The sequence below is a fragment of the Poecilia formosa genome, unplaced genomic scaffold, assembly GCF_000485575.1.
Source record: "Poecilia formosa unplaced genomic scaffold, Poecilia_formosa-5.1.2 Scaffold416, whole genome shotgun sequence".
NCBI lineage: Eukaryota > Metazoa > Chordata > Actinopteri > Cyprinodontiformes > Poeciliidae > Poecilia > Poecilia formosa.
Window position 1 is genome coordinate 120,154 of NW_006800355.1, and position 24,623 is coordinate 144,776.

At 43.4% G+C, this 24,623-nt stretch overlaps 2 protein-coding genes across 3 annotated transcripts in view; one reads left to right on the forward strand and one right to left on the reverse strand.

Annotated features, from left to right (window-relative positions):
• The first annotated feature begins 47 nt into the window (after positions 1–47).
• mnta (MAX network transcriptional repressor a) lies at positions 48–15,795 on the forward strand. Its single transcript, XM_007576778.2, has 6 exons — positions 48–373; positions 4,363–4,981; positions 5,211–5,252; positions 5,735–5,846; positions 12,937–13,129; positions 13,773–15,795. The coding sequence occupies exons 1-6, from the start codon at positions 301–303 to the stop codon at positions 14,504–14,506; spliced, it is 1,773 nt and encodes a 590-aa protein (XP_007576840.1). The 5' UTR covers positions 48–300; the 3' UTR covers positions 14,507–15,795.
• An 882-nt stretch (positions 15,796–16,677) lies between these two features.
• Positions 16,678–24,623, reverse strand: part of septin4b (septin 4b) — a 42,482-nt gene continuing 34,536 nt past the window's right edge. The window contains exons 3-13 of one of the 2 annotated variants that reach the window (XM_007576780.2): positions 23,602–23,886; positions 22,351–22,447; positions 22,141–22,227; positions 21,945–22,068; positions 21,733–21,867; positions 20,303–20,420; positions 20,094–20,195; positions 19,901–19,997; positions 19,657–19,819; positions 19,458–19,557; positions 16,678–18,151 (exon numbers count right to left, since the gene is read on the reverse strand). In XM_007576780.2, the coding sequence (XP_007576842.2) occupies positions 18,083–18,151; positions 19,458–19,557; positions 19,657–19,819; positions 19,901–19,997; positions 20,094–20,195; positions 20,303–20,420; positions 21,733–21,867; positions 21,945–22,068; positions 22,141–22,227; positions 22,351–22,447; positions 23,602–23,886 (1,377 nt within the window). In that variant the 3' untranslated portion in view covers positions 16,678–18,082. The remainder of the gene's footprint in view (positions 18,152–19,457; positions 19,558–19,656; positions 19,820–19,900; positions 19,998–20,093; positions 20,196–20,302; positions 20,421–21,732; positions 21,868–21,944; positions 22,069–22,140; positions 22,228–22,350; positions 22,448–23,601; positions 23,887–24,623) is intronic. The other variant, XM_007576779.2, reaches the window with a different exon arrangement.

The following is a 24,623-nucleotide window of genomic DNA, read 5'->3' on the forward strand; positions in this document are numbered from 1 at the left end:
TGACAGAGGGTGGGGACGGCTACGTGTCTGTGGGCGTGTCCTAACACTGCGTGATTCACAAACCGTATTTGTCCGTACTACTCTGAGCGCCATCTTGTTTGTAACTCCTCTACGTAAGTGGTTGGGTTTGTGCAGAGAAGGAGGAGGATCCGATTACTTCATTTTTCAGTTTGTTTTCCCTCCCCCAGAGTTAGTCTGGGAACCTCTTCCCGTACTGTACTACACAGACGTGTATCTCTCCTTCGCTGTTGTGCTTTTCTCTAAAGAAAAATCCAGGCAGTATTTTGCCACTGGACAGAAATGAGCATCGAAACGCTTCTGGAAGCTGCCAAGTTTTTGGAATTACAAGCCCAGCAACAACAGAAAGCACGTGGTAAATTTGGATTTTATTTTTATTATTACGTTTGATATGTTTTCCGAAGTATAGTTTTTAAACTGCGGGGTTGAAAAGGGCCAAAGAAGACTGATATTTTTGGGTAAAACGTTGGATGTTATTCGTTTCCTGGCGTCACTCACGTAGCGATTTCTGAGCAGTTGTATCTTAATCTAAATATGAGCTCTGTGTATCTGCGAAGTGTCAGGGAGTATTTTAGTTTTACTTTCGTATTTATGTTTGCGTGCAGACGCTTGGGTTGCAGCTAGTTTATTTGATCACCAACAGAAATAATAGTGAAATATGCATGGTTTTTACTGCAGTGAGTGCCAGCGTTACTGCATTGAAACCTGCTGCGCATTTCACACTGTAAAGTTCTCAGATGGTTTCTGCTTTCACTTCATTATTATAAGGATTACTCGATCACGCTATAATAAAACTGCTTTATAAGAGATGTATTAATCCATCGACCCAAACGGGGGGATAAAGGGCGGTGGCGCTGGGAATGCCAGGCTCCTTTTTATATAATGACCTGACAGCGTCCGAAGGGGATCAAGTGACTGGTTTACATACATCTGTCCACTTCAATCACCCACTGTGGTTAAAAATACGAACTATAGTCTTACTGTACAGAGACACGACTGCTCTCTCAGTCTACTTATATCAATTTTTAAAAAAATAAACAGAAACAAACTCCTGTTCCTCTCAGACGCTGGTGGGGGGCTTTGAATGTCTGTCGATGACGCGCTATCAACAAACCTCGCCCCAAAGTATTAACGGCATGCTGACTCCGCCCCCTTCACCACGTGCGTGCCGGGCTACCCCTCCCAGAGCTTGTTTATACAAGAGATGAGTCACTACTGTGTGGAAATTTAACCTCATTCCACCTAAAGAGCAGAAAGCTGAATATGTAGCTAAACAGTAAGTTTTACCAAAACCAGCTAACGCAGTTTCCATCCATCTATTGGTTCAGGTACAACCCGGACAGTTAGATTTTAACAAAATAGAGAAAGATCTTTTCTATAAATTTTTACTCAACCTTATTTCTATAAAAATATATACAGGTTTTGTAGTTAGTTTAGGGTAGATTGTCCAAAGTACATTGCAGGGGAATCCATCCATCCATCCATTTTCTTTACACCCTTGTCCCTTATATTGTCCCTTAGTGGGGTCGGGAGGGTTGCTGGTGCCCATCTCCAGCTAACGTTCCGGGCGAGAGGCTGGGTACGCCCTGGACAAGTCGCCAGTCTATCGCAGGGCAACACAGAGACACACAACCATGCACACACACACTCACACCTAGGGGCAATTTGGAGAGGCCAATTAACCTGACAGTCATGTTTTTGGACTGTGGGAGGAAACCGGAGTACCCGGAGGAAACCCACGCATGCACAGGGAGAACATGCAAACTCCATGCAGAAAGGGGAATATTGTCTTTAATTAGGGTTAAAGACTTTTGTATGGATCTTAGGGTGAGATGAGGGACAAGGTAGGGTAACAGGATTTCCCCCAGTGTAATATAAGCCTGGCGGGCCATCAAGTTTTACTTGTACCCCCACCAGGCTAAGCATTGCTTATTTATTTAAGTCTTTTTAAAATGTTTGCAATTATTAAGACTTTATAGTTGGTGTTCAGGTGTTAATCCTCAAGTCTTTCAATAACACATGATTATCAAGTGAAATTTTCTGTCATTTTCAAACATTTTTTAACTCAAAAACACAATGAGCCGCTGGATGAATGACTGCCCCGGCACCCAAACACCAGGTTTAGCAAGTTTTCTGGGGGAAACGTATAAAAAATATTGTTGAATAGACTAAATAAAGTCAAGAAGGAAAATCGCTGGTCTACACAAAAAGACAGTACTTGATATGTTCAATTAATTCGTAAGATGATACTCAGAAGTGAAGACCAAATTTTACATAATGGCATCATGTTTTTTTTTTACTTTATATATTACCATGTAAGTGCTGTTTTTTTTTTTTGTTTGTTTTTTTTAACACTGTAGCATCTCTGATTGGATGATTTTAGCGTATCTTGTTGTGATTAAGGTTTGTTTGTACCATGACACACAAGTCTTTTTTTGTTGTGGTGAAATATTTTTCATAAATCTGAATGGAGCTGTACAATATATTGAGTCGCAAACATTGCACATTTAATATGTGGAATGTTGGAATTACAAAGGCCTGCATGGATGCAATATTTTAAAGTGCCATGCATTTATTCTCTCTGTACCACTAACATAATATTATATTATAATATACAACATATTTGACCAGCTGAAATTACTTTCACGGTCTTTGATGCATATTTCAGTGGCTGAGATGCTAAAGCTTACACACAGAGAAAGGGGCCATTGTACTGTCAGGAAGTGATTTGTAAGGAAAATATGAGTGAATTATTATAGTCAATGCAATACTAAATCATTATATTGAACTTACATGCTTAACTGATGGTGTGCAGCCCAATTACAGAGACAAACAGTCACAAAAATGTACCTGGAGGACCCTGGCTGTTACACATGCATATGGAGAACGTTTATAACTCTCCACAGAAAGGCCACCGCTGGGATTTAAACCCAGGATGTTTTTGCAGTAAGGACAACCTAACCACAAAGCTACCTTAATGTGCTCCTTCAGGACCAGATGCAAGCTCGTTAAGATTTTACAGCTGCACCTGGGATTAAATTTAAGCTCCTCTGCCTTTGTGGAGGTTTGATGCGTGTTAGTCGTGACATTTTAAACCGTCTTCCTAAAACGAAAAAAATGTCTGTGGCTGTTTAGCCTAAACTTTGATGAAGTTGGTGTTGGGAAGAGTTATTAGAACAGGATCAGAGTGAGAGCTCCTGCTTCTTTCCTCTCTCTGCTCCTCCTGCTTTGCTGCACTAAGGGGAGCAGAGTCCTCTTTTTCCTCCTCCTCCTCCTCCTCCTCTGCTGCTGTAGAGCAGGTCACTGTGTGTGGGGAAAGTAGGCCAGTGTTTCTCTATGTGCTGCTGCAGTTATATAATGCCTATAGAAAACCCGCTGTTTTTTTTGTTTTTTTTCTAACTGCCTCATTTGTTTTCTGTCTGAAAAGGCACTGCTGTTTATGCGCCTACGTCACAATACAGTAAAGCACGACTACAATAACACAACGCACCATGTCTTATAAAAGTGGGCCGGCGCAGTTAGCAGAACATCCTGTTCTTTCAGCATTTTCCCTACTTGGAGGACAACTTTTTATAACGTGACATGACACTTATACAGAGAAAATGACTAATAAGTGGGATGGTATTAAAAGGTTTACCAGTCATTTAGAACAGCAGACATTTCCCTCATAGCTGTTTTTTCCTGGATTATGTCAAACACCTTCAAGAAGTTACAACAGTGTCTGTTGACACCATGAAGCAGTGAAATGTTTTGCTTTGTTCAACATGTTTGCACTTTTCTTGGTTGTAATAGCCAAGAAAATTTGGGTTTGGTTTAATTTGGTGTAATTTCTTATACTAAGCCAAGTTTTCTTGGTTCATTACAATCCTTAAGTAAAGATTTGTCCCCCAGGAGTAGAGCTCTAAAGTTCATCACCTTTGAACTTTTATCTGTTGGACAAATCCAATTCTTATAGGTTTCACTCAGCAGGGGAACGCTGGGTAAAATCTATTTTTGGGGGATTTGAGTGTAAAATATTTTTACTGTCAATGTTTTACACCAACACCAGCTAAATGGATTCAGAAATATTCAAATGTATGCATCTTGCATCGTGTTTGATGTATCAGATGAAACGACCAACATTTTTGGTTTGTTTTTGCATCAACCTGCAGGATGAATTTGATGCACTTTTTGAGTGTATTAAAGGTCAGCTGATCAACATGCTTTCCCTGTTAGATTCACAAGTACTGCAGCACATTTGCAGCCTTAACGAAACATATTTATTTATTTCCTAATGAATTGCACCGTGTGCATGACTGGGCTGTTGGTAGATTAGTAACCTGCTTGTTTTTTTTCCTTCAACAGAGGATGAAGTGAAGGCGAAGCTGCTTCTGCAGCAGAAGACTGAGTATATTTACCCTGATGTGACTTATAACTCTACACCTCACATCAACAATGTCCCCAAAGCAGAGGAACGTCTCGCCGAGTGCCGCCCACCACCCATACCGCCATCCTTGCCTCCCTCTTCCATGCCCGTCACCGTCTTCCCCATCCCTGTGGTTACCCCCAACCCCACAGGGTCACCCTCTCTGCCCGTCACCACCCTTTCACCGCCAGCTGCTCCGTCGCTGGCCTTCCCTAACAGAGACCCTCAGTCCCCTCAGGAGCAAAGCGCCGCGGCCGTGAGGTGCTCCCCTCCTCTCAAAGCCGACTACCCAACTCCGGCGGTGACGGTCAACCACAGGCAGCCCATCCAGAACCATCACAACCCTTCTCCGCTCATCGACCAAAACACTCAAGTGCAGCCGCAGCAGCAGGTGGTTCAGTGCTATGCAGGTTCAATCATCTCAACCCCTCAGCACCAAGCTTTACTTCCCCACCCGAGCCCCTTGCTCCAGCCCACTCCCCCTCAGAATGGCACCATCAGCCGGGGGAGTCCGCCTGACGACAGCCGCCAGCTGGACAGTAAGAAGAGACCCGGAGGGTACGTCCAACGAAATGCGGCTGGATGTTATTTTAACTGTTAGAACTATGTTATAGTTTCACCAAATCAACATGATGGTTCATAAAAACTCAGAAATAACGATTAACCCAGAGTTTATCCCCACTAAAATGCCAGTAGCAGAGCAAGAAAGAAAATATTTGATTAACTGTGATTGTTTTCGTCAGGTTGCCTCAGTTGGACATGAGGTTTTTTTTCTCTGTTCTTGCAGGGCCGGCACAAGAGAAGTGCACAACAAACTAGAGAAGAACAGGTGAGTTTTACCCGCCGCATTAATGACTACCTCACTGCTTACCTCATAACGTCTGCTGCAACAGAAATGTAAAAGCTCTATTTCACTGCAAAACCACACACATTCTCACCAAATAGTTTTAGTCTAGCTTCAAGTTCCACTGGCAGATTATTTCTCTTATAACTAGAAATGTCTCCGGTGTTTTAATGTGACAATGGAACTAGTACTTTTTCATCAACATTAAGGAATTATTGACTTAATAGAAACTCCTATATCTTGCTGAAAAGTTACTTGCAAGTTATTTTTGTCTTATTTCAAGTCTAATAAGATATTTGCATTAGAAACTAGGCCAAAAAATACTTGATAAGATTTTGTTGTTTTGCAGTGTAGCTCTTCTTCTTTTTTTTTTTTTTATTTATTTTTTTTATACATCTTCGGGGTTATTAAAACTAATCGTTTCGGGAGTTTGCTCTCACTGATTCGGTCTTCATTGCGTCTGCCAGGCGAGCGCACCTGAAGGAGTGCTTCGAGACGCTGAAAAAGAACATCCCGAACATCGACGAGAAGAAAACCTCCAACCTCAGCGTGCTGAGAAGTGCGCTCAGATACATTCAGGTGAGCCCTTTCAGCAGCTGCCTGAGCGTTCGGGTTTATCTGCTCTCTGGGTGAAGACAGGCTTTGTGGTTTCCTTTCTGAAGACCGCGCGTCATTTGGAAGTGAAGCGTGAGGAACAGAGGGAGTGGCGGGACAGAAACCTGCTCCTCTGTTAGAAAACCGTGATTGGCTCAAAAGCAGCCAGCTCTGTTAGCGCAACAACAGGAGTGTCCAAGCAGTTCAAACGCCATTTGCGCGAGGCATTTAAATCTATTTTTAGCTTGACTTAAGCTTCTTTTGAATTTATTCAACTACAAGCTTTTTTCACTTTATTCTGTTCAGTGTAATTGTTACTGCTGTTAAAAGGCCTGCTCATGACTCACTGCGTGTTTGATTCAGTGTGGGTGTTGTGGTTGTAAACTACTGGTGCAAAGGTCCACCGCTGGCCCAGTTTAATAGAGTGAGAATTCAGTTTTTATAGACATTTGGAGCTTTCTTTCTAACTTCTTTTGTGAACAGCTGATCATTAAATATGAAATAAGAAGAGTCAGACTGGTTTTGGGGAATCTTACATCAATTTTAGCTAATTCTAATTTCTCTTTAGGAACTATAAGAAAATAAAAGATCAGCGTTTAAACATTTTTGCTTTGCCTTTCTGCTGCAAGTGGTCAAATTATTTGATTTGGGATCAGAATTGGTGTCGAACAAGATTTTATGCTTTTTTAAAAAACAAATCAGGGTTATGATGGAGTTATAACCCTGTTTACATAAGCGATTTGCAGAGTTTGCGCAATTGGCGTTGCTAAAACGGCATTTTCCACGACAGACAGAGGGAATCTCAGAGGCATAGAACATCAGCATTGTTGCATGCCGTGTACCTTTCCTGTTTACTGCTGCACAGATCAGACATGTTGGAGAAGACGCAATTTACGTTTAAGCAGCTCCTTATATCTGTGTGCATCCTCTGGTGGATTTGTATTGCTTTACTAATACTGAAAATGGCAAACTTCAACTTCCACACTGAAGAGTGTTGTCTAACCAGAAAAAGAGCTGGTTTTTCTCGGTGGATCTCCTAAAATCGCTATGATCTGAGAGCAGCTCCAGTAGTTATGAGGCCGACATGTTTTGGTTTTAAACCGCTTTTACTACCTGTCACTGAGCGATGAATGAGGTTACTTTATTCACTCTTGGTTCTGAGTTGTACAGACCTTTCTACCAGAATTTACTCTCCAGATTTTATTATTGAACAGGGGAGCAGATTTGGGAATGTTGAAAATGAAGAGGTTGATTTGTGGCTGACAGGAATTAGAGAAGCAGCAGCCTGGCCGGTCCTCTCAGGAGGAAAGTGGGACAGCGTGGGTGCACGGCTCATCACTCAGCCTCCCTCCCTACGCCTCCCTCTGTGATTTAGCATCCTACTGTGCCTGTCGTGATAAACTGGCACACTGACATCCCCAGCTTTCCCTCATAATGACTTAGGTTAACAATCGCTACATTTTAAGGCACAAAGAGGAAAGAAAATTCTTATTACTGTCACCTCCATTATGTAGTTGCACAGAAACCGGTTCATGTATTGTAGGTCACAAAGGTCTATCTGTGTTTGTACTCGTGCACGCCTCTTTCCCCACAAAGAGGATTTTTCCAGTTACTGGGCGGGCAGTGGAGTGACACACACACAAAGTTTGGTTTAAAAGGAAAACAAGATAAAGTGGAGGCCTGGGAACACGTGTCCGGTCTGCGTACTCCTCTCCCCGCCCCTGTTCTCTCTCCGTCCCGGGCCGACGGGAGGAGGTGGAGCAGCAGCTTCTGCTCCGAACTGCGGCTCAGAAAAGTGATGTGCAAAAAGCTGTAAGGCTTGGCATCGCATTTCATTTCTACTGCAGCCGAACCCGAATGTTTACGTAATGCTAAAGTAAGCACGGAGGCAGGAGTTTTAACACTTTTCCACAAAGTTGCCAACAGTTTCAACATCCGGACTTCCTCGCATCATCTTATCAGCTCGTGACTCAGAGCAGCTTAGCATGGAGTCAGGTTCTTCGCACGCAGCTACGTTGCGTTTCTGTTTTTATTATTATTATTATTTGATTATGATCCTCCCGCTGCTAAAGGCGTCCTCGTGAGCCGGCAGCGTAAAAGTAATACCAAAAAAAATAAATAAATAAAAAATCACGGAGACTGGAAAGTTAAGCCGCCGCATTAGCGCTCCTCCTCCTCCCTTCCTCTACCCTGCCCCCTCTGAGCTCTTAAGGCCACATGAGCAGCGAGCACATGGCTTCCCTAAACCGCGAGACGTCACCCCCCCCGCGCTGTCCCCGCCCCGCCCAGCGCGGCAGCAGGCAGGACTCGCTGTACCGCCGCGCTGAGCTGCCAGCAGCAGGGAGGGAGCGTGGAGTGGTAAACACAAGGCTCGGCTTACTCCACTCTCGCCTCGTCTCGTCTCCCTCGCTGACCCAACTTGTTCCTCCGCTGCCAGCCGGAGACATGTTGCGTTTCCTGCTGAAACTGTGGCAGTCAGGTTTTTAGAGATGAATTATTCAAATTGTGACGAAATGACTTTCTTTTTTTCTTTTTTTTTCGAACCTGCAAAATGTCAGAAGAAAAACCCATTAAAATAAATAAGAAGAAAACAAACAACCCCGTAATAATAATCAAACATAAAAAACACAATATTTCATATCCAGTTTGCAAATGAGTAGGAAAAAACCAAAGCTTTTTACATCCTATCCCCAATTATCTCGTCCAAATATATCCCACATTATACATATTTACACACCTGATTCTTGTGGATTGTGGTATTCTTATTTTTTGAAAATCCTACCTTAGTTAATTTACTATTTTCTCATTTTATATTAATTCAGCTTTCTTGACAGTTGGAATATGTTCAGCTCTAAAAGATCAGAATGATAAAATGATAAACAAAATAAAAATCAGTGTTACAACCTTAATTATGTGAAAGTCATAAAATGACACCTTTGTTCATATTGTTGTTGTTATACGTTTGTGTAAACAAATTTGATCCATTTACATCATTTTAACTGTAATCACAAACAATTAAAGTGAATTTGAATAAAAACTAAAAATATTGTCTAAAGAAGATAAAATCAAAACAAAGCAGGGTGAAACGATACAAAAATTTAAATATGTTCAGAAAAAACAAACAAAAAAACATTGATATTCAATATAAGTTCCTTAGCTTATTTTAAGATGCAGTATAAGCAAGAGAGAAATAATAATTTAAATTGTATAGACAAAAGTTAAACAAGTGAGTCCTGAAGAGATGATCATGGATCATGAGAACAAATATGCAACCAATATCTGGACCTCGGATCAATTAGAGCTGAACTAAGAGGTAATTAGGCCAAATATTAGTGAACCTTTTCTCACAAGGAAATCATTTAGAAAGTAGATATTCTCTCCCTCAGACAAGGGTTTAATTGTTAGTCAGGCACCATGTGAAATTCTTTTTTTCCTGCTGGAAGGCCCAGAAAGACAATGGTCCATGGTAACCAGAGCGTCACAAGACCTGTGCAGAAGCACGGTCGGCAGGCCAGGCTGAGCAGCATGTCTGCAACGTGGCCTGTGGCGCTGCTGGCCCTTTAAGAGGAGCCAGCCGTGTGCTGCAGCAGTGAGTCAGTGAGTACAGCTTGTGTTGCTCCCTCTCAATCCGCCCCCCTCCCGCTCCCTGTCTCTGTGGCCATGTGCTCGGCACTCGCATTGCTTGTGACGGAGCTTTGCTACTGTTTACCCTGCATGCGTGTACACACACTCACACGCATACACACACATACACACACAGACACACACACACACTCACACACACACACACACGCGGTTCAGCCTATCTGTGTGCTGATCTAGGTGTCCGCACACAAACAAAGCTCAGGTGACTCTGTGTCTTTCGGAGAAAGAGGATCGGTCGCTCCTCGGAGTGCAGCCATGTGCAAAGAATAATAAAGTTCTTGCCACCTTGTGTCTTACCAACCTGGTGACATGATTAACATGCTGATGTGCGATCCATCTGCTGCAGACTTAGCCACCAGGTTAACTTGGCTAATCTCAATTAACGAGATGTGAGCATGCCACAGCCTGCACCCTCCACCCTCCACCACCGGGTTCAGTGGGTCTCCATGTTTCTGGAGCACGTCTCCTCTCTGCTCCATGAGTCACGCAGTGTACTATTATGGCGGCTTATGACTCCTATAAGATTGCAAAAAATAAATGAAAGCAGTTCCATCTGTTTTGCCATGTTTTTTTTTTTTTTTTTTTTCTTCCATACCGAATTTAAAAGTCAATATTTATATGTTGAGGCAAAGTCGGAGATGACCTCACGGCGCCGTAAGAGTCCATGTTTGTCCAAGGTTATGAAGGAAAACCTTGGAAGGTCCCTGGTTGTTTCCCTGCCAAACAAAGATGGAGGCATTCCAGTGACATCAACACAGAGCGGCTGGTCCTCTCTGAGAGTCCCTTCTGTGTCCAGATGTCTCCGACTGTTTGACACAGAAGACGTTATCAGTCATTCTGACTCATTGAGCAGTAAAGTGCTGTTGTTATCTGTTACGTTTCCATGGCTCCCAACATTTTAACGTTTCAACATATCCGACTAGCTTTGTGACTTGAAAAGAGTGAAATCTTGATCATCTTACAAAGACGTGTTTAGAACCACAGATTCAATAAAAACACGGGTGGAATTGTCCACAGCCCGGGTTTCACCTTTTCTACACGGGTCTTAAAAATCGCAATGTGACGAGCTTCGGCAACGAGTGGTTTTTCATCGCTGGGGGAAGAACTTTACAGAAATTGTTTAATTCAGCCGCGGTAAAAGGTTTTCAGGCCTGTTTGAGGTTAAGTCTTCCTGGAATCTAAGCAGAACTAAACCCACACTCTGGATAAACCCCTTCAAAGCCCCACATTCATGTGGACCGCTCGTATCGGGGGGGAGCTACTGGTGGGCTTCAGATCAGAACATTCTTTCAGGATTTTTTTAGTAGAGAAAGGATATCATAGCCGCAAGTTGTTGAAGTCGTACAGCAGCACCCCTGACGTATTTCACCACTGTTCCATTATCTTCTGTAGCTCGCTGGAGTCCAAAAGCTTTCAAATGGGAGTTTAACAGCCACTTTACTTCTTTCATTTGTTCGTTTTTTTTTATTATTATTATTTTCTCAATCAAGAAGTGCCTTTTCAGATTGTTTTTGTTTCTTTTTAGAATAATTCATGTTGTCCAACAGGTTCTTTTTAGGGGATTTTCAGCACTTGGTTTTTTGCAGGTGAAGTTGAGCTCAAAATGCGGTGAAGGACGTTACATTCCCGTTTGTACATCGCTGTGGTTCAGAACACATTTCTTTTAACCTTGAAGTTTCTACTCAGCATCTTTATATATATTAAAAGTAGTTGGATAATGTGGAACGTTGAGGCGTTTGAGAATTTTTCACAGCCTTGTAAATCAAACTGATGTATCACATTTAACGGACCATCGGGTTTTTTTTTGTAGATCTTTGCCAATAAGATCATTCCAGCCCTTCTTAGGTCTCTTCAAAAACCACGTCCCATGTATTTTATTGGCAATGCAACGTTCTAAACCACGTCACACACGCTCTGATTGGCTGGCCTGTGTGAGGCGAGGTCACAAGAAGCATGTGTGTTTAGAGGGCAGGTTCTAGGAGGGTGATTTCATTCTGATCAAATAATAATTCAGTAGGAACTTTACAGGTGAAAAGCTGTATTGAAAGTGAGTCTATTGTTATTATTATTATTACTACCACTTTCCAGTGAATTCCTGTTTTGTAGTTTCAAAAACCAGACACAGAAACCCTGTCCATGTGCTTCAGTGACGGCCTCGTCGCAGAGCGGCGCAGCAAAGCCTCAGAGTGTTTGGCCCGTGTTTTTCTAATCCTGGATCAGGACTAAAGAGAGACAGGTGCCGACTCACACTCGGCCCGCCTTTTGTTCCCCTCTGCTATTTGCGTTCATGTGCAGCGTTGTGCTGTGGGACGTGTGCAGAGAGCAGGCCAGCTCAAACCTTTCCCATCTCATGCTGCTGCTACTTCATACAGCCCCTCCACACACTCACACACACACACACACACACAACCTCCCCTTTTTCTCGTTCACCCTGTGAACAGGAAGTCCTCCCCTGGAGAAACTGGCTTTATGATCCTGAGTCATCAGGTTTCACAGAGCCACTTCCCTCCTCACCAGAGCACGTGTTGGATAAAGGAGCCACGCTAGTGAAGAGCACGCCTAATTATAGAGCTCAGTTTCAAAATATTATAACAACACAGTTGGTCTTGTCTTGTCATGCTGGGCTCAGTCTTTAGTTGAAGCTAATTTCCTGGAGGGTTTCTGGTTGTCCTGACTTTCATTTGGTGTGTGGTCAGGTTTTTTTCATGCGTTTTCCTCCTGACGCCTCGGACAGGGAAGTCCAGCTCAGTCAGCTGGCGAAGGCGAATTGGGTCACAAGGAGCCGCTGCCAGGAAGCGCCTCCTACTTTCATACTCCTCCTTCCTTCACGCTGCAGCTCTGTTATTTTTGTCTCCTGCGCAGCACAATAAATAATTTTAAGTAATCGGCTTAAAAATCTGGCAAATTTTTTATTCTCAGTGTTTAAAATCTTTTATCACAAGAGCTGCTCACAGGACGTAATCTGTTGTTACACCAGAAAAAGCAGCTAATTCTGCCAGTAAGTCACGCTTTCTCCACTAATGTGAATGAGGTTCATTTATAGTGAAACAGAATGAGACCATTTTCCCACCAAGCCAGATGTGGCTTAAGAACTTATCCGTAAAACTTATTCGTTTTACGAAGCTTTATCCCCGAGGTTCACACGGATGCTTGAAATCCTCAAAAAGGCTTGAATTTTCCAAGATTTTCAAAAAGGGGATTTTTGAGTGTCTGGAAAATGTTTGATTTCTGTATAAAGTCCTAAAAATGCTCGATAATCAAACTACACAGTTTTGAATTAAAGGGCAATCTAACATTTGGTTAAAAGCCTAAATTTTGAAAATGTTTGCAGTTGAAACCATATATTTAAAGATATTAACCTACATTACGAGCTCTGAACCTCTGCCCGTCGATCCGCCTTCATCAACCCGGCGCTTCCATCTGTTTCCAGACGTTGAAGCGCAAAGAGAAGGAGTACGAGCACGACATGGAGCGGCTGGCCAGAGAGAAGATCGCCACGCAGCAGCGGCTGGCGGAGCTGAAGAACGACGTGAGCCAGTGGATGGACGTGGTGGAGATCGACCGCGTCCTCAGACAGACGGGGCAGCCGGAGGAGGACCAGGCCTCCACCTCCACCGCTTCAGGTGAGCACGTCTGGCCCCACAGCATCTCAGTGGGATGCTGTGAAGGACACTGATCTGTTCATCATCTGAACCGGGTCCACCTGGAGGCAGCGTTATGCAGAGGAGCTCCAGAGGCAGGGAAAAGGTCTACACACGAGAACCCCAATGTGACAATGTGGAAAAATAGTTGAGATTTTTGGAAATTTATTGAAAATGTCACAGCCTTTTCTTAATACTTTTTGATCCACCTTCGGCAGCTTTTGCAGTCTCATATGAAGCCTCCAGCTCAGCTTCGTCTTCAGGCGGTTTGCTCCGCTCTTCTTCTCCACCTCCATCAGGTTGGACGGAGACGTCTGTGCAGCTTTTTCAGATCTCTGGAGACATTCAGTCAGACTGAGGTCACTCCAGCAGTACAACACTTTCAAACATAAAGCCAGTGCTTCAATATGATCAATAGATCAAAGCGTTAATGTTTGTTTGGCTCAGGCAAACCGTAAAGACGCCCCAGGAGGCCGTCACTGCTGCCAACATGTTTAGACTGAAGGGGTTAAATACAACAAGTACACGACTTCCTTCCATTTTACATTCATGTTCTACTTTGAGTTCTTGATAAATCCCAGCGTGATGCTCCTGAGACTGACGTTGAGTGCTGTTGTTGTTCCAGAGGGTGAGGAAGGAATGGAGGAAGACCTGGAGGAAGAGTCGGCTCAGAGAGCGCCGAGCGTCTCGCCCGCTGCGCCCCACACCATGAAGCCCGAGCTGCTCAAGGCCGTCACCCAGACTCCAGCTGTGACCCCAGCCACCACCGCCTCCATCATCACCCAGCACATCTCCACCCTGAACAAAGCCCCCCTGCTGCAGCCCCTCCCACTGAACCCAGTAGCCCCGCCCATCCTCCCCGCTCCGGCATGCAGCGCTCCCAGCCCTCCCTCCATCCCCACCAAGCCCACCGCCAGCCTGCATCCTACGGTCATCGCCCACGCTTCGGTCTCCCACCCCTCCGTCATCCAGGCAGTGAACCACGTTCTCCACGGAGGGGCCCCCAAACACATGACCCTTGCCCCCTGTACCACCAGCAGCTCCATGCAGCTGGCCCCCAGTCCTCAGCCCATCGGCCACATCACCGTTCACCCGGTGGCCCACCTGGGGCAGCACATCCCGGCCCTCTACCCGCAGCCGCCCACCATGGTGGGCCACATCGCCCACCCGCACATCAACGGGACCTCCTCCACCCAGGCCACAGCCGCCGCCGCCGCTGCTGCCATCGTCAGCAAGCAGGCGGCGGTGAGCACTCAGATGATGGCGCACCACCCGCAGCTCATGGGTCAGACGGTGCTTAACCCCGTCACCATGGTGACGATGCCCTCCTTCCCCATCAGCACTCTGAAGCTGGCCTGAGAGGCGCGGAAAGAGCCGAGGCGGGAAGCGGTCCAGGACTGGGATCAGCAGGGCAGGACACTGCAGACCGACAGCCAGCAGGGAGCCAATCAGGGCTGCATGAGGTCATCAGCATGCGCCCAAAGCAAACGGGTGCATGTGCTTTTTTTAGACCAAGAAGCAGAAGATGTTTTCACATCATGATCTGAGCTGGACTCTGATTTAGAGCAGCTCCTCCTCTAGCAGCAGCAGCACATGCTGCAGAGCTGGAGCTAAATCCTGGACCGGACTCTACCACAGCTGGAGTCAGCGCTGACGCTGCACACTGCTACAGCGCCCCCTCCTGTCAGTGCGGTGTAAAACCACTCCGATCATGAATATACTGAAGGATAATAACCAGATAACGCCCTTTTACAGTAAAATAATGTGCAGTTTTGGTTTCGACAATCAAAGTTTTCCCTGTTACCTGCAGTCGTACACATGTAGTCGTGTTTTTGTTACTGTTTAGAGTACCAAATATTTTTGCCAAATAGAATCAGTCGCTGCGTCGAACTACCCAGCAGCCTGGTTTATATATTTTTATGACCACATGAGAAATACCGATGCTTCAACAGAAACATATTAATCCACAGCGACTACTCTGACATGGGTATAAACGTCAGCACCTGATAGGAATAATCATATTTTAACAAAGCCTGCACTGTGAACATTTCTACTGTGTGAGTGCGGCGACACAGCAGCTCTCTCAACCTGAATGTACTGACCTGTGGGCGGGAAGGGAGCGACGCGTCACAGACGTCAAGATCACATTACTAAAATATGTAGAGTGAAACATTTACAGCTGAATTTGTACTGTTGCTTATTTGTCCTGATGAATAATTTGTGTTTAATGTAAATTTTCTAATTGTTTTCCACTGGGACCATGTAAAAAAAATAAATAAATAAATATTGCTGTATATAACGGTGGCGACGACCACACAGACCTCCGGTATCACATTCGGCCACTTTAACAGATTTCTCCCTCATGTTTTTGTATTTTGTAATATTACCGCAGGGACATTTTTTTTCCCTTTTCCAGGACAAAAATAATACAAAACTTCTCCCAATGTCATTATTATATGCAAATGATTTTTGGTCGACTGCATTTTTTTTTTGCGCCGCGTCGCTGCAAAACTAACCGGAAGGTTCACAGGGATAAATGTACTTGAAGAAGCAACAGAGTACTGGTGTGTTTTTCCCTATGGAGAAAGTTCAAGGTGTATATAAGTTTGTAAATGTTGGACTGCATATAGATCTAACTGTATTATGTAAAAAAAAAAAAAAAAAAACAACACTCTGAAGAATGTCAAATATAAAATTTATAAAATAAATTCTATTATGTTTACAAATGTTTTGCTTCTTTGCTATTTAATATTTAAGTTCAGGGATGTTGGACCATATCAAACAATCCTGATCAGAGTTACTCAACTGATCAAAATGAACAGAAATAAAATGTACACACTTTTCACTTTTTGAACTGAGCCATTTGTACTTGAACGCATCAACTTATTTCTGGATATTCAGTTACTGTCACCTTCCTGAGGATCATCGTTCGGTAAAGTGTATGGAAATGGTGCTACATAAATAAACAGAATTGAATTTGTTCAATTCAAAAATGCTTCCTTAGCGGAAATTAAATATTAAATTTGTCAATTTCGGTTAATTTACAGCATTACTTCCTAAAATGGGAGGATTAATTTCAGTTTAGCTGTCATAAGTGTGGGAAAGTTGGATCTGCTGTTTGGTTTATAAATGTGTTATAAAAGATGATAAAAAAAATGGAAGCAGCTCGACCTGCATGATGAATCAACCAGCCTGCCTCATTAAGGCACGGTAGAGGCTCCATCCTTTCATCATTAAATTTCAAGGTGCCACTAAATTGGAAACAATTACTTCAGAAAAGCAAATCATGGTTTATATAAATTAGTTTCATCATTAAATTCAAGTTGAAAAGACCACTTACATGAGGCTTGTCTGAAGACTGGAGCAGATTCCTGTTTTTCAAACAGTTTCTTCGTCTGTGTACAGCCAAAACTACTGCAGCTGATTTTTATTTAATTTTCCTTAAAATTGTTGATGTCAGATACCAAAATAAAAGTATTTTGATAAAAAAAAAAAAGTATTTCCAAAGCACAGAAATAAGATTTTTAACAGAGAGTTTCAAAATATTTTATTACAATACAACTGTAAAGTTATTACATTGTAATTCATGTTTTCCTCCAAAACCAACGTATAAATTTAATACATAAATATATTCCAAGAAACACAAAATAACAGAGGTTTAATACAAAACAAATTTAAAAAACAGAAATATAATATTACTGACAAAAGCAAGAGGAATGTCAAAACGTTTAAACCCAAAATGAAGCTCCGTAAGATAAATTCAAATTTAATAATTAAGGACTAGTGTTAACATTTACCGTCCCCCAACTAAAGAGTTACCGTAAAGGAAGAAAACATCACTAAATCCAATCAAACCATAAAAAACCCCACATTGTTCCTGACATTTTTTCCAAGAAAACCCCCCAAAATTCATAAAGAAAACCTGCAGTCTGAGCTCGTCGTTAGAAAACTGCATGCAGAAATAAATACACTGTCCACTGCAGCCACCACACCTCATGCTCCAAATCCTCTGCCGACGCGAAACAACTTCAGACAAACTGTGAAGTAAATCAGTGGTTCACAGCGTCCTCCACATTCATCAGCAGCCCTGCTGCAGGTGTGTAAAAAGCCTTAAAATAAAAACATCCCTTATCCTTACTGGCCCTATACGACTCGGAACAGAAACAGAAAAATCCAAACTTCATTATTATTTTAATAAATTCACTGGGTCTCTATTTATTTTTGAATTACCACGGATACTCAGATTGCCAACATCAAGTTTCCACATACCTTTGATTTGAACAGCTAACAATAAATCACTTCAAATTGGGTTTTTACTCATCTTTACCAGAACTGCTAATAACTGTGGAAGTCATTTGCTGACATTTCAGATCAGTAAGTAAATATGTGAAGTCACCAAGACGCAGAAACCATCCGTGACGTCACGGAGCGAGGCGTTGGAGGTGAGGCCAAAATTAAATATTTAGACACTCAAACAACAAATATACATAAAAAAAATTAACCAATAAGAACATGAGTGGCAGAGGAGACTAAATCAATATTACCCATATAAGGTGGAGGAGTGTGGCTGGGTGTGATTAAACAGAAATATGGAAGACGTACAAAATGTAAAAAGAACATGCAGAACGACCTAGAGAGAAAACGACGACATGAGGAAAGTGATGTGGCCACTTTGTGATCTGAATTAAAGTTCTGATATGTAACCAGGTGCTTGTTAGATTCAGCAGAGAGAGTCTCTGAGGTCTTACCGTCTCCTCACCCGGCTGGTGAGTCGCATGCTTGATGAGCTGAGGAGACACGCACACACACCCGCGCACACACACACACACACACCCCCGGGATCTCAGTGTTCAGGGTGAGGGATGAAGGACGTCTGGGTGTTTTCTCTCTCTGCGTTTTTTTTTTATTTTTTTTTTAAGCATGCTGAGTCTTTCGTTAACATCCGTCCTTCTGGGTGATCAAGTGATCCTGATACCGCTGCAGCATCTCCTGCATCCGCCGCAGCTGTGAGGAGAGAAGAGGAGGAGGAGGAGATCAGCTTCATTTGCATGACTGCACACACAACTAATCGATAACACCGGGAAGATCATGTGATCGGCGGGGGTCACGTGATCTGGGACGGGATGGGAGGAGGCGGCGGCGCCTCCGCCTGGTTTCCCAGCAGGAGCGTTGATATAACAACACATTAATGTGAGCTGCAGGGAGTCTGCAGTTATGTTCTTATAAAACATGCCTCTCATAAGGAAATAAAAAGAAATGAGGGGAAAAAATGAGTCTTTATTTCCATGAATGAATAGATTTCTCAGGGTTCAACGGAGGAAGGAGAGGGATAACGAAACATTATTATTTACACATCATCTGCTGTAATATTCATGAAGGTCAAACATAAAATATTTGGTTGTCAGGAACTGAAATGTTGGGAACAATGTATAGAAGGCATCTTTAATAACAGATACATTTATTAATAAATAATGTTTGCTATTGTACTATAACTGGTGCTTTACTTCACTCTTTTAAAAGTGAATTTATCAGTTTTACTCAATAAATGATCCAGACTTGACTAATGATATCCTGAGATTGATCTCGTTTGTCATGAGGTTTGTACTCTCATCATCAGGATTTATTATTATTATTATTATTATTAATTTGACATTTTTTTTAAATCCTAGAATAAAAATGAAAACAAACAGACTCAGGCAGCGATACTAGAAGCTTGATGACGGCAACAAAAGCTGTTCAGTTTCTCCGCAACCTGGGAAGGAAACATCCAACCAGATATTAGTGGAGGTGTCAGTATAAATTTGAGCTTGTGTGTGTAATTTCAAATTGTACCTTATTTTTCATTTCATTATAAATTCACCATGTAAAACTAATGATTTAAATAAAACCCCCAGATTAATACGACATCCACGGTAACGAGTGCATGTAAACTTGTGGCCAGAACCATCCTGAAACATGAATCCATCCAAAAATCAACATGTTTACTGTATTCCTGGTGTAACATGTATTATTTTCCTGAACATTTTGTTCTGATGATTAAATAGTTGTGAGGTTTTTAGTTCCTCTGACTTATTATTTGACTCAAAAATAAATCTGTCTGTAACTCATTTTGTGACTATTTTCCTCCCGTATAAACATCTCCTTCAGTCTCAGCTCAGAGGACGTTATGAGCTAATGGTCATCAGAGGGCTTGGTCAGCTTTCGGGTCTGAGCTCATTCCTCTGCTGGCCTGGAGGTCTGGGGACTCATGGTGCACAGAGCCATGCTGAGACTCGGGATGCGACTCTGGCTCGCGGCCGGCGGTCCGTACCTCCTCGTCTTTCTCTCGGATGAGCTTTTCCTTCTCGCTCTCCGACGCTGCGGGGGCGGCGGGGATGGGGAAGTCGGTGCCGCTCTCCCTGGTCAGCTTACTGCAGGGAGAAAGAGAGAGAGAGAGAGAGAGAGACGTGGGTTGGCTTTTATTCGCCACGCCATGCAGCGTCATCGCTGGCGGCGCTCGGTGGACGTACTTGCGGTTGCGTTCTTTGACCACCATGCGGGTCATGCTCTGGATGCACTGGGCTCTGTAGTTCTCGTAGTGAGTCTCCCGGGTCACGTCCTTCAGGTCCTGCATGTGTGTGCGGACCAGCATGTTCCTCAGCTTGATGAAGTCGCAGTGGGCGGCGTTTTCCACTGAAACAGAGCAACCATCCGGCTCAGCTTCTCTATAAGTCACACGTTTGTCACTAGAAACCAGTTTAGTTTGCGAATTACCCTCTACGATGCCCCAGGGGTAGAGGCGACCCCTCACCCTCTTCCCTTTGGCCTCCACCACCGTGTTGCTGCCAATTACTGCAAAAGGGATGCACTCCTTAAAAAAAACCAAACAAACAAAAAAACAATAAATACTCGCAGTTAGAGTGCAGGTTGTTTATAACTCGGCAGGTTTTTTGCTCTTGGCTCTCACCTTCAACTCGAGGTCTTGTTGCTTAAACTCTTCATCTTCGTCGGAGTCGCAGTCCGGGAACTGATAGATCTTGATGCCGTACTGCTCAATCTCCTCTCTGATCTGCAGGGACAGCATGTGATTGGCTGAAAGCATTTAGGCATCACTACAGATGGAAACACCACGTAATTTCACCATCGGTATTCAGATCTACAGATGTTTGGTCTTGCCTTGATTTTCTTTTTCTTGACCTCGCTCGGGGTGAGCGTGTCGGCTTTGGCCAGAATGGGTACGATGTTGACCTTCTCATGCAGAGCCTTCATGAATTCGACATCCAGGGGCCGAAGGCTGGAAGGAGCAGAAACACACCGATCTGTCGTTCAGCGACCGTACGTTTTATGGAACAACTTCAGGATGATTTTCTGATACAGACGATGCCTGTAACATCCATCTATTCTGGTGGAAATGCAGATCCCTCTAAATGTGCACTGAAGTACACATTTATATTTTATATGTCTGATAAACCCATTGTTTAGCATGAATAGACAGGTGGAGTGGCATCTGATAAGTAATTGCTGTCACTAACCAGCAGAGGGAGCCCTTTCTCCACACCTTTAACTCTGTAAAGTCCTGTAGGATTGTTTTATCGGGGGTCTGGTCAATGAGGAGCACAGCGAAGTGGAACAGTGAGAGCGAACAAATGTGACTCAAAGCACCGAATCAGCAAAAGCAGCTCATCGATGTGAAAGAGCCGCACAGGATCTGACGTCTCCTGAAGGCGTCAGCGAGCTGCTGCGTTACCTGGTTCGGTGTCACTATTCCCATCTGAAGAAATGCACCGCTTCTGGTGAAAAACAACCAATCAGAGGGGGCGCTGTGGTGGCGCAGGGGTTAAAAACAACCCACATGAGGAGGATAAGGAGGCCTTGGTGACCGTCGCAGGTTTGAATCCCGGCCTGCCGCATGTCTGCCCTCTCTCTCATTACCTTACTTTCCTGTAATTGCACTTTCAAATAAAGGTCACTAGAGGCAATAAAACCTTTAAAAAAAAACAAAAAAACAACCATTCAAAGCCAGGAGGAAGGTCATAGAGCTGTCAATGACCCTCGCGTACGTGCTGCTCAATGTTTCATTACAGGAAAACTGTTTATTCGCTGTCATCGGTGGCCATGATAACTACAATGAGCAAGACTCCTTTGTGGAGCGCTGTAGCGTAGAGAGTGAGGTGGAGGGTGATTGACGGCGCCAAGGCCCTCCTCCTGGCTCTGATTGGTTGTTTTTGACTGAACGGTAGTAAGCACTGGGAGAAAGAGGAAGAGCTTGATTTTTTCCCACAGATCATCTGTCTGGACGGATAAACAGATGATGATGATGATCGAAGGAACCAACGGATGGGTGGATAAAACCTTCATGTCGGCTACCAATTAAAAGCCAGCATTAAGAGAATTTCAAAATGCTTATACGAAGTCCAACACTTTTCAGAACTATGGAGGAACCCTGAAGAACTTTAGATTTTATTTTTGATGTAAACAAGCCCAGTTTGGTTTCTGGCTCTCACATAAACATGTTGAACTGCATTAGGAGAATGTTACTGTTCCCTAGGAAAGGAAAAACCAAACACCAAGCAGGCCAACTGCAGGGACCAGCAGCGTCCTCGTACCCATGGCCGAAGGGTGAAATGAAGTAAAGGCAGCAGTGAACACGGTTGTCCTGGATGTTCTTGCGGTTCAGGCCGCTCTCGTCCCTGAAGTACTGCTCGAACTGCTGGTCGATGTAGTCCGCCACCGACTTCCAGCTGCAACCCAAAGAGACGGCCAGTGAGCTCACAAGACGTTTTAACCCCTTTACTCACCAAACAGAGTCTGAATGTACCATTCAGTGTTGTTGACAGCGTCGCCAAATCCAGGGGTGTCCACGATGGTGAGCTTCAGCTTCACACCTTTCTCCTCTATGTCCACAGTGTGTTTGGTGATCTCAACCGTCTGTGTGATCCTCTCTGAGGAAAGAGTTCAAATATCAGCCGTAGCACAGCAAACGCCCCCAGAGGTCAAAGCTGCAGCTCACTCACCTTCAGCATTAAGCAGCTTCCTATCTTTGTACAAGTCTGTGAGAAACAGGCTGTTGACCAGGGTGGACTTTCCCAGGCCAGACTCGCCTTCAAACAAAGAACAGCAGAGACGAAATCAGCGAGGCTCGAAGTGCTGTGATTAGCAGGCTCTTTGCAGTCAAAGGTGGGTTTAGGATCGAATGTCTAGAAGAGTGTAAATACGGGATTTACCAGCCACCATGAGGGTGAAGTCAAACCCTTTCTTCACAGATTTGCGGTGCACCTGGTTTGGCAATGTTGCAAAGCCCACATATTCCTTGTCCGGGTCCTAAAAGTAAACGCAGATGGAAAACTCAATCAGGGTTGTGTGAAAAACTCAAAACTGAGAGAAAAAAAAAACAAACAAAAAAAAAACAGCAAAAGCAGTTTATTATTAGTCTAGAAAAATATTGAAAACATTAAGATTGTTTAAGATCAAAAAGTCCAACAGCTGCGACATTATGATGAGCTAAAGAAAAAAAAAAATCTATCTTTTGCTATATTCTTCTTAATAATTCAAAAAAAAAATTTTTGTTTGGAGGAAAGAGGCTGAAAGGATAAAAAGGTCATGACTCATGACCCCATGAGTCATGAAACAGTGACTCATGGGGTTCCTCAGGGGTGTTGGGACACAACTCATTTATGTTGTTCGTGAACATAGCAACAGATATACTGAAATGTATTTTATTTGTACAACTAACATGCTAACACTATCATTGTGAATTCTGCTTCACAATGATAGGAAGAGCCGACATCGAAAGATCAAAAAGCGACGTCGCTATGAACGCTTGGCCGCCACAAGCCAGGATCTACTAGCAAGAGTAAAAAAAAAAAAAGGAAAACAAAAACATATGGATGGATGATTTTTATAAATGCAATATGTAAACTAATTCAGTCAAATTTAGAGTAGGACAGAGGGTAAGACTAATGTAAATGTGGTTTATTTTCATGGGTTGTGCTGTGGTGGCGCAGGGGTTAAGCACAACCCACATATGGAGGCCTTAGTCCTCAACGCAGCTGTCGCAGGTTCGATTCCCGGCCTTGGCGACCTTTGCTGCATGTCTTCCCCCTTCTCTCATTTCCCACTTTCCTGTCAATTAACTATCAAATAAAGGCCACTAGAGCCAAAAAAATCTTTAAAAAAAAAAGTGGTTTATTTCCTTTTGATTTATACATTAAATATTAATTATATTGAGCTTTCTAACTTTCTAGCAATAAGTTTCAATAAAAAACACACATCCTTAAAATGAGATTTCTGCTCCCAGTTAGTCAACAACACCACTAAACGTGCGACAAGACAAACAACAGCTAACTTGTTCTTCAGATACACCAGCACACTGATTTAAAAACAACTGTCTGCATCAACACGTCAAAGCCTTTACAGCACAGCTGGCCGTATGGGTGGGTCATCCTCCGTGGTTTACTCAGTCTGCTCGTTTTTACCTCATTATTGCTGTACGGATCAAACAGAGCCCAGGGGCTCCTCGGCCTGCCGGGGCTGATGGGAGACGGCAAGTCAAACTCCACACTTCTGCTCTGCGACAAGCTGGTATCTGAACCCGAATCTGACCGGGCTCGACCCGCCGCAGGGGGCTGCAAGCGAGACGGAGTGACGGGCCGGTCTTGGCCGTCTGCATCGTGAGCTTCATGGTTTGGGCCGTTCCCTCCGTGATGCGGAGGGTCGTGCATTATGTTCTCCACTTCGGAGTCGTCTGAATGGCTCAAATGCTAGAGACACACCGAGGCCGGAGCGGATGTGGTGAGGAGGAGAGAAACGAATGGGGGGGGGAGGGGGAACAAAAAAGAAAAGAAATACAGGAGGAAATGGTGCCAAAAGTAGAGGGAAAGATGCAGAGATCCAAGAGGGCACATGGTTTTAGAGATGGAGTAATTTTTATGTTCATGTTTCACAAAAACGGCATAAACAAAGAGATTCTAAAGAGAAATTAAAACAAACATTCAATGCCAAACTGGTTATTTAACAACATGTTTCTGATAATTTAGTTGTGTTTTTACAAGCAGACAAGAAAAGCTTTCACTGGTACAAACAGGAAAATTAGCCTTTAACTACAAGAGCAACGAGCCAAATGTTGGGACACTTAGCTGCTCTTTTATCACAAGACTGAAAGTTTGGGTGAACATCAGCAGCACTAATTTCTGTCAGTAGATTGTAACTCCTTGCACGTTACCTTAATTTATTTTCCAACTATGTGTTATAAAACTAAATTGAGTAAAATATTACCGTACTGTTCATTTGAACTCCTCAAGTTTATCCTTGTCCATACTAATCTCTGATTGTGATAACTGCAGTTTTTCACATCACTGTGGAGGAAAACATGTTTTTTCTTTGCATATCTGTTTTAGATAAATATGAATGTGAATGGCCTGGTGAAGGTCATACCACACACTATAAATCCGATTTAAGCGCAGACTTTGACTAGGCCCCTCAGAAAGCTTCCCTGGTG